Here is a 12,827-nt window from a genome sequence, read left to right on the forward strand (position 1 = left end):
GGACCATCTCCAACTTTGACTAACAAAACCAAACCCTGCATTCCATTGCGTACTACCAGAAAAAAAGCACTGGGGATCAGTAAACCTGTCCAGTTTGCTTTCTCTCTGTTTCTCATTCTCCCCATCTCGCGATTATTTTGCCACTTCAGTTTGTGATTTTTTTAATTGATTAATTAATTTCTCAGGCATCTACTGCTCAAATTAGTCTCAGGGGGACTTGCAACATAAGTGTGTGTGTGTGTGTGTGTGTGTGTGTGTGTGTAAGTGGTTAAGAGCCCATAGCCCTTCTAAATACCTGAATATCTGAGGGTCAGTCAATGGTCTTTATCAGGAAGGCTGAACATGAGTAGGGGGAGGCTTGTCTCTTCTCTTCCCTGACTAGAACACGGGTAGTAGCAAGCGGCTAAATACCTAGCAATTGTCTAGTTCAGCCCCAAAAAACATTGCAATTGGAATGATTTTATGGTTTTTTTAAAATCTTGTAACTTGTAACTGCATGCTAGAAAACTATTCACTATTATTATTTTATTTGAATGTTGTCATGAAAATTCACCAGCAATTTAATGTGAATTTTGCCTAACATGCACCTTTTTTAAAATGCAATTTTAAAAATACAAAAAAGCAATGTCCCCTAATATAGTTTACTTTTGCACATTATTTTCACTAATATTTTCATCTTTGTACACACATTACCTTAGTAACTTTCTGTACCCAGTACTTGGCTGAAGAACTGCATTGTGAAATTCAGAAAAGTGAGAAACTTGAACAACGGCTTTGTTTTGGTTTATGTATCATTTCAGGAATTGAAGATTAGAAAAGTTTGCCTCTAAATGCAAACTGAACCGCAGCCCTCCAACTGTAATGCAACACTAAAATATCTACTTTGCTTATTTATTTTTTTATCCTGGCCTTTTGCTCCAGGCTGAAACAATCTGGGTGTTTCTATTTACCAACTTCCATTTGGGTGTGGGGCAAACAACAGAGGAAGAAGGAGAAACAAGCATGTTGGTCTCTATCTTATGGGGACCTTTGAACTGAAACAAAACAGCAATTTCAGAAGCAGCACCAGCAGAATAACAAAGCAACGTGACGCCTCTGCCGTTTATCTTCCTTTCAAACTGATTTCAAGGGCTCCACTCTGTACATGTGTACCATCTAAAATCGATTCTGCCCACCCCACAAAGCATCCCCTCTCAAACCAGGGATTCCATTGATCGTTCACAGAGCACCCTTTCCCAGCCCAAATGAATGAATGTTGACGAAAGGTGGCTGTAAGCCTGCGGTAGTAATGGTTGGAGGTCTGCTTGCTTCCTCTCTCCCTCCCGTCTTTTTTTTTTTTTTTTTGCATCTGTTCTCTGCTTTTATGGCTGGATGGGTTTATTTTTTTACGGTTCAGTGTCCTTTCCATTTGTTTTGCTTGTATTAGTCATTTATAACGTGACATCGGCGGGCGGAAAGCAAAGCTGCCATTTGGATGCAGAACACAGCAGTCGCAGGGAAACAACAGTCTACAGCCTCATGTATTCGCAACAGTAGAGATCAGAGAAATCCTCAGGGGCCAATTCTTCAGCCAGCCTTATGAGCATTTCTCCCCAACTTGACTTGTCAACTCTTGGAAGCTTGCATGTGTAAGTTTCATTTGCAGGCGGTAGCTCAGTGGTAGAGCATCTGCCTTGGAAGACGAAGGTCCCCGGTTCACTCAGGTAGGGCTAGGGATGTCTCCCGTCTCAAACAGGGGAGAGCTTCTGCTAGCCAGAGTAGACATAAGAAGAGTCTTCAAGATCGACCCAATGGCCAGTCTAGTCCAACATCCTCCTCTCACAGTAGCCAACCAAATGCCTGTGGGAAGCCCAAACGCAGGACACGGGCACAACAGCTCTCCCGCCTCTTGTGGTTACCAGCAATTCAGAAGCAGGCTGCCTCCAACAGTGGAATACAATAATGAACTAGATGCATCAGTGGTCTGACCTCAGTATAAGGTGGCTAAGAAGAATTCACAGGAATTTACCCAAACATATCCTGGGCCTGGAACCGGGTGCCTCAACATGGGACTCCCAGCAGTCAGGCCCTGGTGCCTTGCATCACCAGCAGTCTGTTTCCATATCAAGCCTGGAATACTGAGCTCTGTGCTTTGAAGGGGCAGTACCAGTCTGCCCGAGTAGTCTGTCAGCTGACTTCCAGGACCAATCCTGGTCCACCAGGCCCTATAAAAAGAGAGCAGGGCTGCCCTACCCCAGGTATGGTGAAGAAGCCCCCCTCAGGGAGCAGATTTTGAAGCACAGAATTGGAGTGCGGTGGGGAGCAGAATCTGCCAACTTCTTAAATTTATTATATAATTTTTAACACCATGGGATTAAAATTTTCAGATTCCTTAGCAGCAGGAACCAAACTGTCTTGGGGTATCTCTGAGAGAAAGGAGAGGGTGAGGTCATTGGGACTGCAGGCATCAACTGAATCTCCAAGAGGATTAGACAAACTTGTGGAGGATGAGGTTATCAGTGCATATTTTAGGATAAAATGCATTTAGAAATGCATACATTGAGAGAAAATACATATTTACATTTTGCGGGGGGGGGGTGATATTACATATTCATATATTAAAATATGAATTTGGGCCTGGATTAAAAAAATATATACAGATCAATGTGCATGGCAATGCAGCAAAACAGATTTATGAAGGGCCAAACAGAAAATGACACATATAGGTAGTCGGGTGATCTGCCCACCCCTAAAAAATAACAAATCTGCCAGAAAGGCATTAAGGTGGGGCAAACTTTGCTACTGGCTGGCTACAGTCAATGGCTGATAGCCCTAATGGCTTTGATTTGACCCCATTGCTGGAGGCAACATGCATCTGAATACCAGCGGCTGGGAACCGTGAGTGGAGAGAGTCCTGTGGGACTCAGGCTCTGCTTGTTGGAGCAGAGGGCTGCACTAGATGAGCCTTTGGTACTGATCCAACAAGGTTGTTCTTAAGTTCATCAACAATATCACTTTGTCAGCTGTGGTGATTTGACAGTAACGAGGCCAGCAATATATCCCATGAAAGGCTCACCATCTGTCTATCTATCTATCTATCTATCTATCTATCTATCTATCTATCATCTATCTATCTATCTATCTATCTATCTATCTATCTATCTATCATCTATCTATCTATCTATCTATCTATCTATCTATCTATCATCTATCTATCTATCTATCTATCTATCTATCTATCTATCTATCATCTATATCTTGCACAGGAGACCCTTGCAGTACAGCTGAGCTATTAGTGCCTAATTAGTTAATAATAATAATAATAATAATAATAATAATAAATAATATGTTGCTTAGCTTCCCCTTCTCTGTCCATTTGCAGCCACATCAATTTCCCTATTGAGGGCTTGGATAGGTCTTTCTGCTTAACAGAGACTTAAGGCTGTGGTGCTCTGTAGCAAACCTCTCCTGGCTTCTTGTCTTCATTAGCAAAGTTGCACTCTGGGAGTTTCCAACAGCGGTGCAACTTTAACAGCTCTGAGCGATGTGTGAGATTTCAGAAGAGCATACTTTGCCTTTGGTGGGCTTTTGCGCACTGAACCGCATTGCGCCCGTGCTCATTACTGTCAAAGGTTAGACAGAGCAACAGATTAAGGAAAGAGAGAATAAATCCTCACCATCAGCTGCTTGATCGTCGGGTGCTCCTCTGTTTCTCTGCCTGAGGCAGACTCCTTGTGAACAATTTCAACGCGGATATCGTTCTTGGCAGAAACCACACCTTTCAGATCTAAACAAAAGAGCAAGAGAGTAAAAGTTATCGCCTCACAAAGCTGCTCCATAACATTACACGGATCCTAGCAGAATAGCAGTAGTGTCTACCTCTGCCCGCATAGGTTCACACATTAAACTTTAACAAAAATATCTTCATTCAGCTAAAATGCAACCTTGACCTTTTGATTAGAAATGCTAACCACCTTGCAGAGAAATGCTGCTGTTTAAACTATTAGCCCAATGTAAAGGTAAAGGTAAAGGGACACCTGACCATTAGGTGCAGTCGTGGCTGACTCTGGGGTTGCGGCGCTCATCTCGCTTTATTGGCCGAGGGAGCCAGCGTACAGCTTCTGGGTCATGTGGCCAGCATGACTAAGCCGCTTCTGGCGAACCAGAGCAGCGCGTGGAAATGCCGTTTACCTTTCCGCCGGAGCAGTACCTATTTATCTACTTGCACTTTGACGTGCTTTCGAACTGCTAGGTTGGCAGGAGCTGGGACCGAGCAATGGGAGCTCACCCCGTGGCGGGGATTCGAACCCCCAACCTTCTGATCGGCAAGTCCTAGGCTCTGTGATTTAACCCACAGCGCCACCCGTGTCCCATTAGCCTGATGTAGGGACCCTATGAAGAAAAATAAAGCAAGGAAGTACCCAGTCTCTGATTATTTCCAAACATTATCTGGTTCCCTCTATGTTAGTTTACCACAAACAAAAGCCTAACTTCCAGCTCATTCACTTGCCAAGCATGGAGTCTCCATCAGTTATCCTGGTGCTCTGGCAATGAAATTATTGCTCCTGCTTTGGAAAAACAACAACCCAGTACTGCACTCCTCCAAATTCTCCCTCTAACACACCCCTGCATGGCATGCCTTTCTCTGGAGCTTTGACTTAGTGCGATTTTCATCTTCTAGGAAACTGTTTTCTCACCTGCCATTGTACCCTAGTGTATTGGACAGAATTCCGGGAGGAATTATAGGGCAGAGCTGGGGAAACTCAGAGTCGGGGGCCAAATGTGGCCCTCCAGGCATCTCTATCTGGTTCTCAGGACTCTCCCCGCACAACACCTCAGCCAGACCCCATGACTCCCAGGCCACATAAAATTTACATGTGTTGCTCCATACATTTTGTACTCTTGTCCGACCCATTCATGGCATGTGGCTCCCAGAACTGAGGGGGGGGAGGGGGTTTCCCCAACCTTGTTCTATGGCATAGATGTGATTTATGTAGGGACTCTAGAAAACAGTTCAGTATTGCTCCCCCGTACTGGCCATGGCTCTCCAGGGTTTCAGACAGGATTTGAATCTCACACCTTCTGCATGCAAAGCATGACTTGCTTAAGCTATTAAACCTCTTGAACAAAGAATACAACCAAGACCACACAGTCTATGAGACCCACAAAGACAGGTGAATCCCCATTCAACAATGTGCATTTGTTTTTAAAAAAGCCTTTTCACTACAATATAACGAACATGGCAATAAACAACCATAAACAAGTTTAAATTCCCATGACTAACATGTTTTAATTGTTTTCATTATGAATTTTTAGCTGTTGTAACCTGTTCTGGGACTTGCTGATGAAGGGCAGGTAATAAATACAACAACAACAACAACAACACACTAGCACATCGCTGGATTGCATGGGCATCTGATATCTAAGTAAATTATATGGGGATTTGTTAATCATACTTCACTTTGCTACAGTTGTTAGTTTATTTCTTTATGCCTGTTTCCCCCCTTAGGTAATACAAATGTGCTGGGGTGCATGGGGTATTAGGGAAGGGGAAAACTGTGCTCCTTCTGGGGTAGTTTGTCCACCTTTGGTCCCTAACCTGCACTCAGCTCTTGTTAGTGGCTCCTTGAAGCTGTCAGCATGTGACAGTGGTCACACCCTGGGAAATTGCTTAGACTGGCTGGCTAACCCAGGTGAAGGTAGCCGATGGGTCTTAAATCCTTGGTGAGTTAGAGCAGTGATTCCCAACCTTGTGCCTCCAGCTGTTTTTGAACTACAACTCCCATCATCCCTGACCTGCAAGACCAGTGGCAAGGGATGATGGGAATTGTAGTCCAAAAACAGCTGGAGGCACAAGGTTGGGAAACACTGAGTTAGAGACTTCCCCCACGTGTGAAGACAGGCTCTGGTGGACTGAGAAGATAAGGCCAATAGTGGGTCCAGTGGTCAATAAGGTGTTTTCTGCGTGCGCTGTAGAGGGAAATGGGACGCAGATGAGGCTCGTCAACCTGGGAAGCTAGGAGAAGGAAAACTCTGCCTTGCGGGATATCTTTGGGAGAAGAAAAGGCTAAAGAGTGAACCCTACACAAATCGGGAGTGGAGCCCCTCAGAAGCTTAGATAGCTTCTTGTATGCCTCTTTCTGGCAACTCCTACAGCCAAGCTAGTGACAAACATATTGCTCTGCTTTCCTTTGGACCATATTAGCAAGGCCAAGAGGGGAATCTTGTTTTCTGGGCAGCCCAGAACCTCCATATGTGCTACACAGGCTTGCGTCCCGGGGGGCAACTTTGGTGTTGCTAACACAGCAACCTGAAGGCACACTCGATTGTCTCTCAAGACAGATGGATGTCAACAACAACAAGGTCGGGGCTGGTCAGAGCTGTAGTCCAAACATCTGGAGGCTGCTAGGTTGGAGAAAGCTGTAATAGAACCTTTCCAAAATGAGGAAGTGAGTGGCAGGGGGACAAAAGTTTAAAGACCCTTTGCTTATTTATTTAAGTAATAAATGGATGCTTTTTATGCCCATCTTTGCAGTTCCTGCACATCCTGGTTTGAGCCAGACGGCCAAACTGGAAGTACAGAGTGTCCATATGTGCAACGTGCTCTTTGTTTGCCCAGCCATTGCATCTTAGTGAATCAGAGACATTATCTAATTAGTTAGCTGCCCAGCAAAGTAGGAATGCTGGGTATTCTCAAGGAGAGCACGGCACAGTCAGCGGCAGATGCTGAGCTGGAAGGGGATGGCCTGCTTTCATGCAGCAACTGAGAGAAAAGAAGGGCAGTGGGATTTAGCGACTTGCGTTCCAGCCCCAACATCTCCCGCCAGTTTCCCAGGAGGAGAATGATGCTCTTTGAAGAGACTGTTTTTGAAAAATTAAACCAAAGATACCAAACAGCAGGCCTGAAAGGAAAGAAAATGCTTCTCTCTGTGTGTGCCTAAGATTAAAGGCAGCAGAGGAGGTAAACCTAAACAGCTCCAGGCTTTGAAGAAACAGATTGAGAAATGGGTCTGCAATTCATAACTGGCCTTTGTCTTTCTTAGGATCTCCCAAGCTAAGCTCCAGAGCAGGGATGGGGAACCTACAGCCCTCCAGAACATTGTTGGACCAGCTACCACCATCCCTGACTACCAGCCATACTGGCTGGGGCTGATAGGAGTTGGAGCCCAACAACATCTGGATATAAGAAGGCATCCTTTTCTATTCCTTCCTGTATTTGTCTCATGCAGCACTGTTTTCGTTCCCCTGCAGTTCACCTTCTGCCCAAACCCACCTTATTTGTCTTGCTGTCCACTGTGGTGAAATCACGTAACTTACAGACTTGAGAATTGTAGCCATGCAGGAAGAACCAGCTCTCACTTCAGGCAGAGGTTGTGGGTTGTATTAATGGGAGATAGAACTGGACACTGGTCCAAACAGAGGACTCTGCCTCATCAACCTCAGTTTGCAATCAGGCAGCTCCTCACTACCTGCCTGTCTTCTTATTCATAGCCAGTCCTGGGGGTAGCACTAGCTGTCAGCTTCCCCCTCCGTAGTCTCAGTTTTGCCCTTGTAGAACTCAGCAGGAAGGAGGATGGGGCAAAAATAGAATGAGTTGGCTCTGCCTCTCATTTGTTCCATCTCTATCTGTCATTGGTTCTTGCTTCATGTACCATGTACCTTTCACCCTACAAGTCTCAGTGGGTGCCAGCCACCACTGGAAAGTCTCAGCCATGACTTTCAGCAACTTCTTCTGTTCAAGCCTTGTTGAAATGAATGGGAACTGTGGGGCTGGCACAGGAGAAGGTCTCCATGGGCTGTGCTCCTTGCTAGGAGGGGAGGGGAAGCCATTTGTGTTTGTCCTCTCAGGCAGTGATATATCTTGAGCCATTTCTGAATGCCGCCAGTCTGTTTGCTTAAAGGTGCATGCAAACTGGCATCTTATTAAGCATGTATGGAATGGGGCTGAATTTAGTCATTAATGTTGGTGTCCTTGATTTCCCGTTTGATTGCAAAAAATAATAATCATCCTTAAAAAATGGGGTCAGGGGGAAAGAGAGACCTGAAAAGTCTTCAGCATTTTTCTCATCACATCCTGCAGATTGCAGCTGGGGGACTTAACAACTTGAGCGACTCGGCAAAAGGGGGCACTTTACAACCTAATCTGGAGACACATTGGAATGGGAGTTGTTTTGAAATCCCTATAAATAATGCATGCTTTCAAGTGACAGGCTATGAATCATCTCTTTGGCTGGTTTTTTGAAAGATGGAATACTTTATAGGAGGCACTAACTCAAGTGTTCATGTGTCTGCTGTTCAGTCTATCATCCAAACAAGAGGATGCTTGTGGCTTCCAAGAGGCAGAGAGATAGCAGAGATGTTGAAAGAGAGGGAAGGGCATGGGGCAGGACCCTGGTGCCAACGTGCTCCAAGGAGGCCCACACTCAGGACCTCCACAATGCTGCTTCCATTCATAAGCACCGAAACAAACATGTAGGAAGAATTACTGCAGCGAAAAGGGATTTAACACAGATGGCAACAGTTGTGCACAGGGCAGCCTGCACAAAAGAATCTTCAGCAGATGAATAGCTGTCAAGTGCCCCTTATTTGGCGGGACAGTCCCTTATCCCAGCGCCATGTTCCGCTGCTGTCCCTTATTGATGATGTACCTTAAATTTCCTGGGTTTCAAAGGAAGCAGTTCCTCTCCCTCCCTCCTTGCCGGCCAGGGAGGAGGGAGGCTCCAACTGTGTTGCTTGGCTGTGTTGCCCACCCAATAAGAAGTCTAAGAACGATGGGGGGGGGGTAGAGCTTGCATGCCTTGTGCTGATCAAATTGGCTGTGTTGCCTGGGGACTTGCCTTTGCTCAGCGCTTCCCAGTGGAGAGGTGACGGTGGTTTTCCTTGAGGTTTGAGGCTTCGTTTGGCTGCTGGCTGGGCTTTCTGCTTTTGGCTCAGAGGGGCTCAGAAGTTGAACATACCTGTGCTTGGAAAATCCCTTATTTTGGCTGCTGATCCCTTATTTTAGAGGCTGCTGGTCCCTTATTTTCAAATCTGTAAGTTGACAGCTATGAGCAGATGGCCATACAGTATGGCTACCATCCCCAAGCTGGTGCACTCCAGATGTTTTGAACTACAACTCCCACCATTCCTGACCGTTGGCCATGCTGTTTTGGCTGATGGGAGTTGGAGTCCAACAGCATCAAGAGGCTGCCAGGTTGGGGAAGATTGATACGTGGTGTTTAGCATTTATAGTGCCTGAGGTGCCAGCACATAATGGCTGCCATGGGCAGCAGAAAAAGAGGTGCCCGTGCTCTGTACCAGTGAGTTTCATCACAATAAAAGCACTGCAGCCAGCCATTTTTGTTTTCATCCCAAAGGTGAAGAAAGGCATGCAAATGCTTGTCCAGCAAGGAAATGCAGAGGGGAAAAATATAGGTCCCTTAGTTGTCACAAGGTAAAAAAAAAGAAAATCAAGGTTACTAGTACCTGGAGTGTGTCTGAATTAGCATCCCTTCCTCCAGGGCAAAGGCTCCTTAATTGATAACCTGGTGCCAGCAGCCAAATCAATACTTAATTTACTGATTTTCTTATACCTTTTTCTTGATAATGTGTTCTGAGACCACTGTTGGCCTATCCTCCAGGCATCTACTAGTAATGGGTTTATGAACACATCAAGATGGAATTTTCCAAGCTTCATGATGCAAGAAAAGCATTTATCCCTTCTGGTTTTGTCCCCTTTTACTTTCTTATAGTTTATTGCTTCTTCCTGTTCTCTGTCCAAGAGTAGAAATAATGTCCTAAGCGCCAAAAGCCCCAGCATTTAATCACAATGAAAAGCCAATTACGGCCTCATAGAGTCCTCTCTTAGGGACGTTACTCCTTAAATAACTTGTGGCTTGTAATGTCATCCAGGAAACAACAACAGATGTGTATTAAGCCCGTTAAAATATGTCCCCTGAGGAATCTCTCTGCTTACTGTATACATAATTTGCTTGTGATGCCTTTTGCTTCCTCTCATTAAAGCGGGAGTGAGAATCGCCTTCTGTGATACCTGCTCCGCCGCCCGTGACCCGTCATTAGCTTAGTCAGGCTTTTCCTGATTCCTAGCCAAGAAATTGGAGGCTGTGAGCAAGCAGATTTCAAGAGTGTTTTTGCTTCAGGATGGAGGAGCCCCCAATCACTGACTGCTGAGTCACCTAGTAGGGGAACCACCATTGAGGTGGTTCCCCATGGTACCTGCTAATGCATTTGCAGGGTCACCTAGTGGGACCCCTGGGAAATCAATGCACAATGCATTTGTCCATAAAGAAGCTAGGCTGTGATTTGGAGCAGTTCCAAAAATAAAAAATAAAAATAAATAATTTCTCTGCTTCCCTTGGGAGACAAATCCACACACTCTCCATAGCAGTTAATTCATTTTTTTTCCAAAAGTACATTAAGATTTCTAAAAGAATACGCATCCATAAAAGAGAGAGGAGGAGGGAAATCAAACTATTCACTACCACAACACATTATCCCAAAAGTAGTTAAACTAGAAATAAATGGTTTTCTACATTATAATTGGCTAGGTACTTCATGCAGAAAGCAGATGATCTAAATTTCCATTAGTGCCAAAATAGCTATTTCAGAAAGTTACAAGCTTTGCCTATGTTAACTGAAACGTATCTGATCCCTCTCAGTTTTCCCAGGTCCTAACAAAAATTGTTAATTTAATTAATGGTGGAGTTTCTCCTCATCTATTGATCGGATTGCTGAGGCTTTCCATGACTTCACTAACTTCCATGTCTGCACAGTTTTAAAAGGTGTCAAGTGTGGATTCTAAGGCTTGTTTGCCTGTCAAAGCATCCCCCAACCTGGAGCCAACAGCAAAAAGGTATATGTATGATAGAAATTGAGATCAAGAGCTCATTGGGGATTGCATTTGGCTGTGTTGCTGGGGGGGGGGGAAAAAGATTATTTTTTTTAAAAAAAACCTTGGAATCTACAACAGCAATATACATTATATGAGTTGAGTGCTTGCTCTACGTATCCTTCCAATTTTGAATCAGAAATATTGTGCACCTCTTTGAGAAATGCCACCCCAAGGTGTATTTACAAGTACAGCTCTATGGAAAAACTGTTGTGCTGGAATTGGCCAATAGACACTAGACTGATGTTTTTGTTTACAAGCATATCCAGATTAGTCTACCCATCATTTTTCCTACGCAACATCTCTGGCTGCTTGAAAGCCACAGTTCTTTCATGTGGAACAAAGACTGCTGCACAGGGCGATTTCCAGCCCCAAATGCATCTTGTGTGCAGTTTGTTGAATGGCAAATGCTTGTGTAGGTCTCCTCTGGAGATGGGATAGCATCTGCTGCCCAGGCAGGTGTCCCCCCAGAAAGCTACTTCTACAAACTGGACAGACTCTTTCCCTCCCTACTACTCTCACCCAGAGAAAGGAACAGATAATGTTTGAGGAGGTTGCCAGGAAGAAGACGTTATGAGTGACAGATGGCCATATGGTGGCAAATGTGCCATGCTGAGCATTGGTATTCTATGTGTTTTCCTCATCTGAGCAGCATATTTTGCAAGCAGTGAGGGATGTAAGACAAAACACTTCTCTGAGGATATCCTCTGTGGGTTATGGAAGCATGGTTGCACACTCCTATTTTAGAGAAAAAGCCATTACACTGCAGAGGGATGGTGGGTGTCTCACACAACTCAAAAAGTTGTCTCAACAAACTGCAAAGTTCAAAAGTCTACTGAGGCCAAGCCTAGGATCTACAGGAGGTTTGAATGGGTGATGTGAGGTATCAGGCAATGACATCAGCTGTGTTTTTCCCAGTGCTAGCCATAAGACCTTTGCCAACAAAGGTCCGTATAGTTAAAGCTATGGTTTTCCCAGTAGTGATGTATGGAAGTGAGAGCTGGACCATAAAGAAGGCTGATTGCTGAAGAATTGATGCTTTTGAATTATGGTGCTGGAGGAGACTCTTGAGAGTCCCATGGACTGCAAGAAGATCAAACCTATCCATTCTGAAGGAAATCAGCCCTGAGTGCTCACTGGAAGGACAGATCCTGAAGCTGAGGCTCCAGTACTTTGGCCACCTTATGAGATGAGAAGACTCCCTGGAAAAGACCCTGATGTTGGGAAAGATGGAGGGCACAAGGAGAAGGGGATGACAGAGAACGAGATGGTTGGACAGTGTTCTCGAAGCTACCAGCATGAGTTTGACCAAACTGCAGGAGGCCGTGGAAGACAGGAGTGCCTGGCGTGTTCTAGTTCATAGGGTCACAAAGAGTCGGACATGACTAAACGACTAAACGACTAAACAACAACAGCCATAAGAGAGATTGGCTGGGAATGAGGATCACTTCCCAAGGAAGAATCTCTCCACCAGTGAGGTTGCTTCCTCTGAGCCTAGCCTATGAATCTTTGATGACAAGTCTCTGATAGCACTGAAGACTGGGGTCCACTTTGCATCATCTCTGCTTTGACACATCCCACTGCTATTACACCAATGAGTTGGCACTCCAGGGATATCCCTGCCAGTCTCAAGTCTTAGTGGTACTTGCTGGGCTTGTGGCACAAATCCTACTGTGGAGTCAGCTGGCCCATCAATGGATGCTGTTTTCTTCAGCAAAGTGCACACCTTCAATTTTCAGCTACTTTTAAATCGTAAACACATTTACGGGAAATGTGTGGGCTCAGTAAAACTCAGACCTTTTAAATGTAAGCGTGTTCTTGTTTGTTTGTGAAATTCTTTCCCAAGGGAAAACTACCTGATTAGTTGAATTGACTCTTTTTGGGAAAGCAGCAAAAACATGGGTTTGTGTGTGTTTTTGCTACGCTTTGGGGGCTCAGTACTCATTTTTAGGAATTATCT

General features: G+C 44.9%; 1 protein-coding gene across 2 annotated transcripts in view; it reads right to left on the reverse strand.

Annotated features, from left to right (window-relative positions):
• The window catches only part of KIRREL3 (kirre like nephrin family adhesion molecule 3), a 761,495-nt gene that overhangs the window by 18,573 nt on the left and 730,095 nt on the right, over positions 1-12,827 (reverse strand). For both annotated transcript variants that reach the window (XM_083713549.1, XM_083713548.1), the window contains one exon: positions 3,657-3,766. In XM_083713549.1, the coding sequence (XP_083569675.1) occupies positions 3,657-3,766 (110 nt within the window). The remainder of the gene's footprint in view (positions 1-3,656; positions 3,767-12,827) is intronic.

Source organism: Podarcis gaigeae (genome assembly GCF_964106915.1).
Source record: "Podarcis gaigeae genome assembly, chromosome: 15".
NCBI classification, from domain to species: Eukaryota; Metazoa; Chordata; class Lepidosauria; order Squamata; family Lacertidae; genus Podarcis; species Podarcis gaigeae.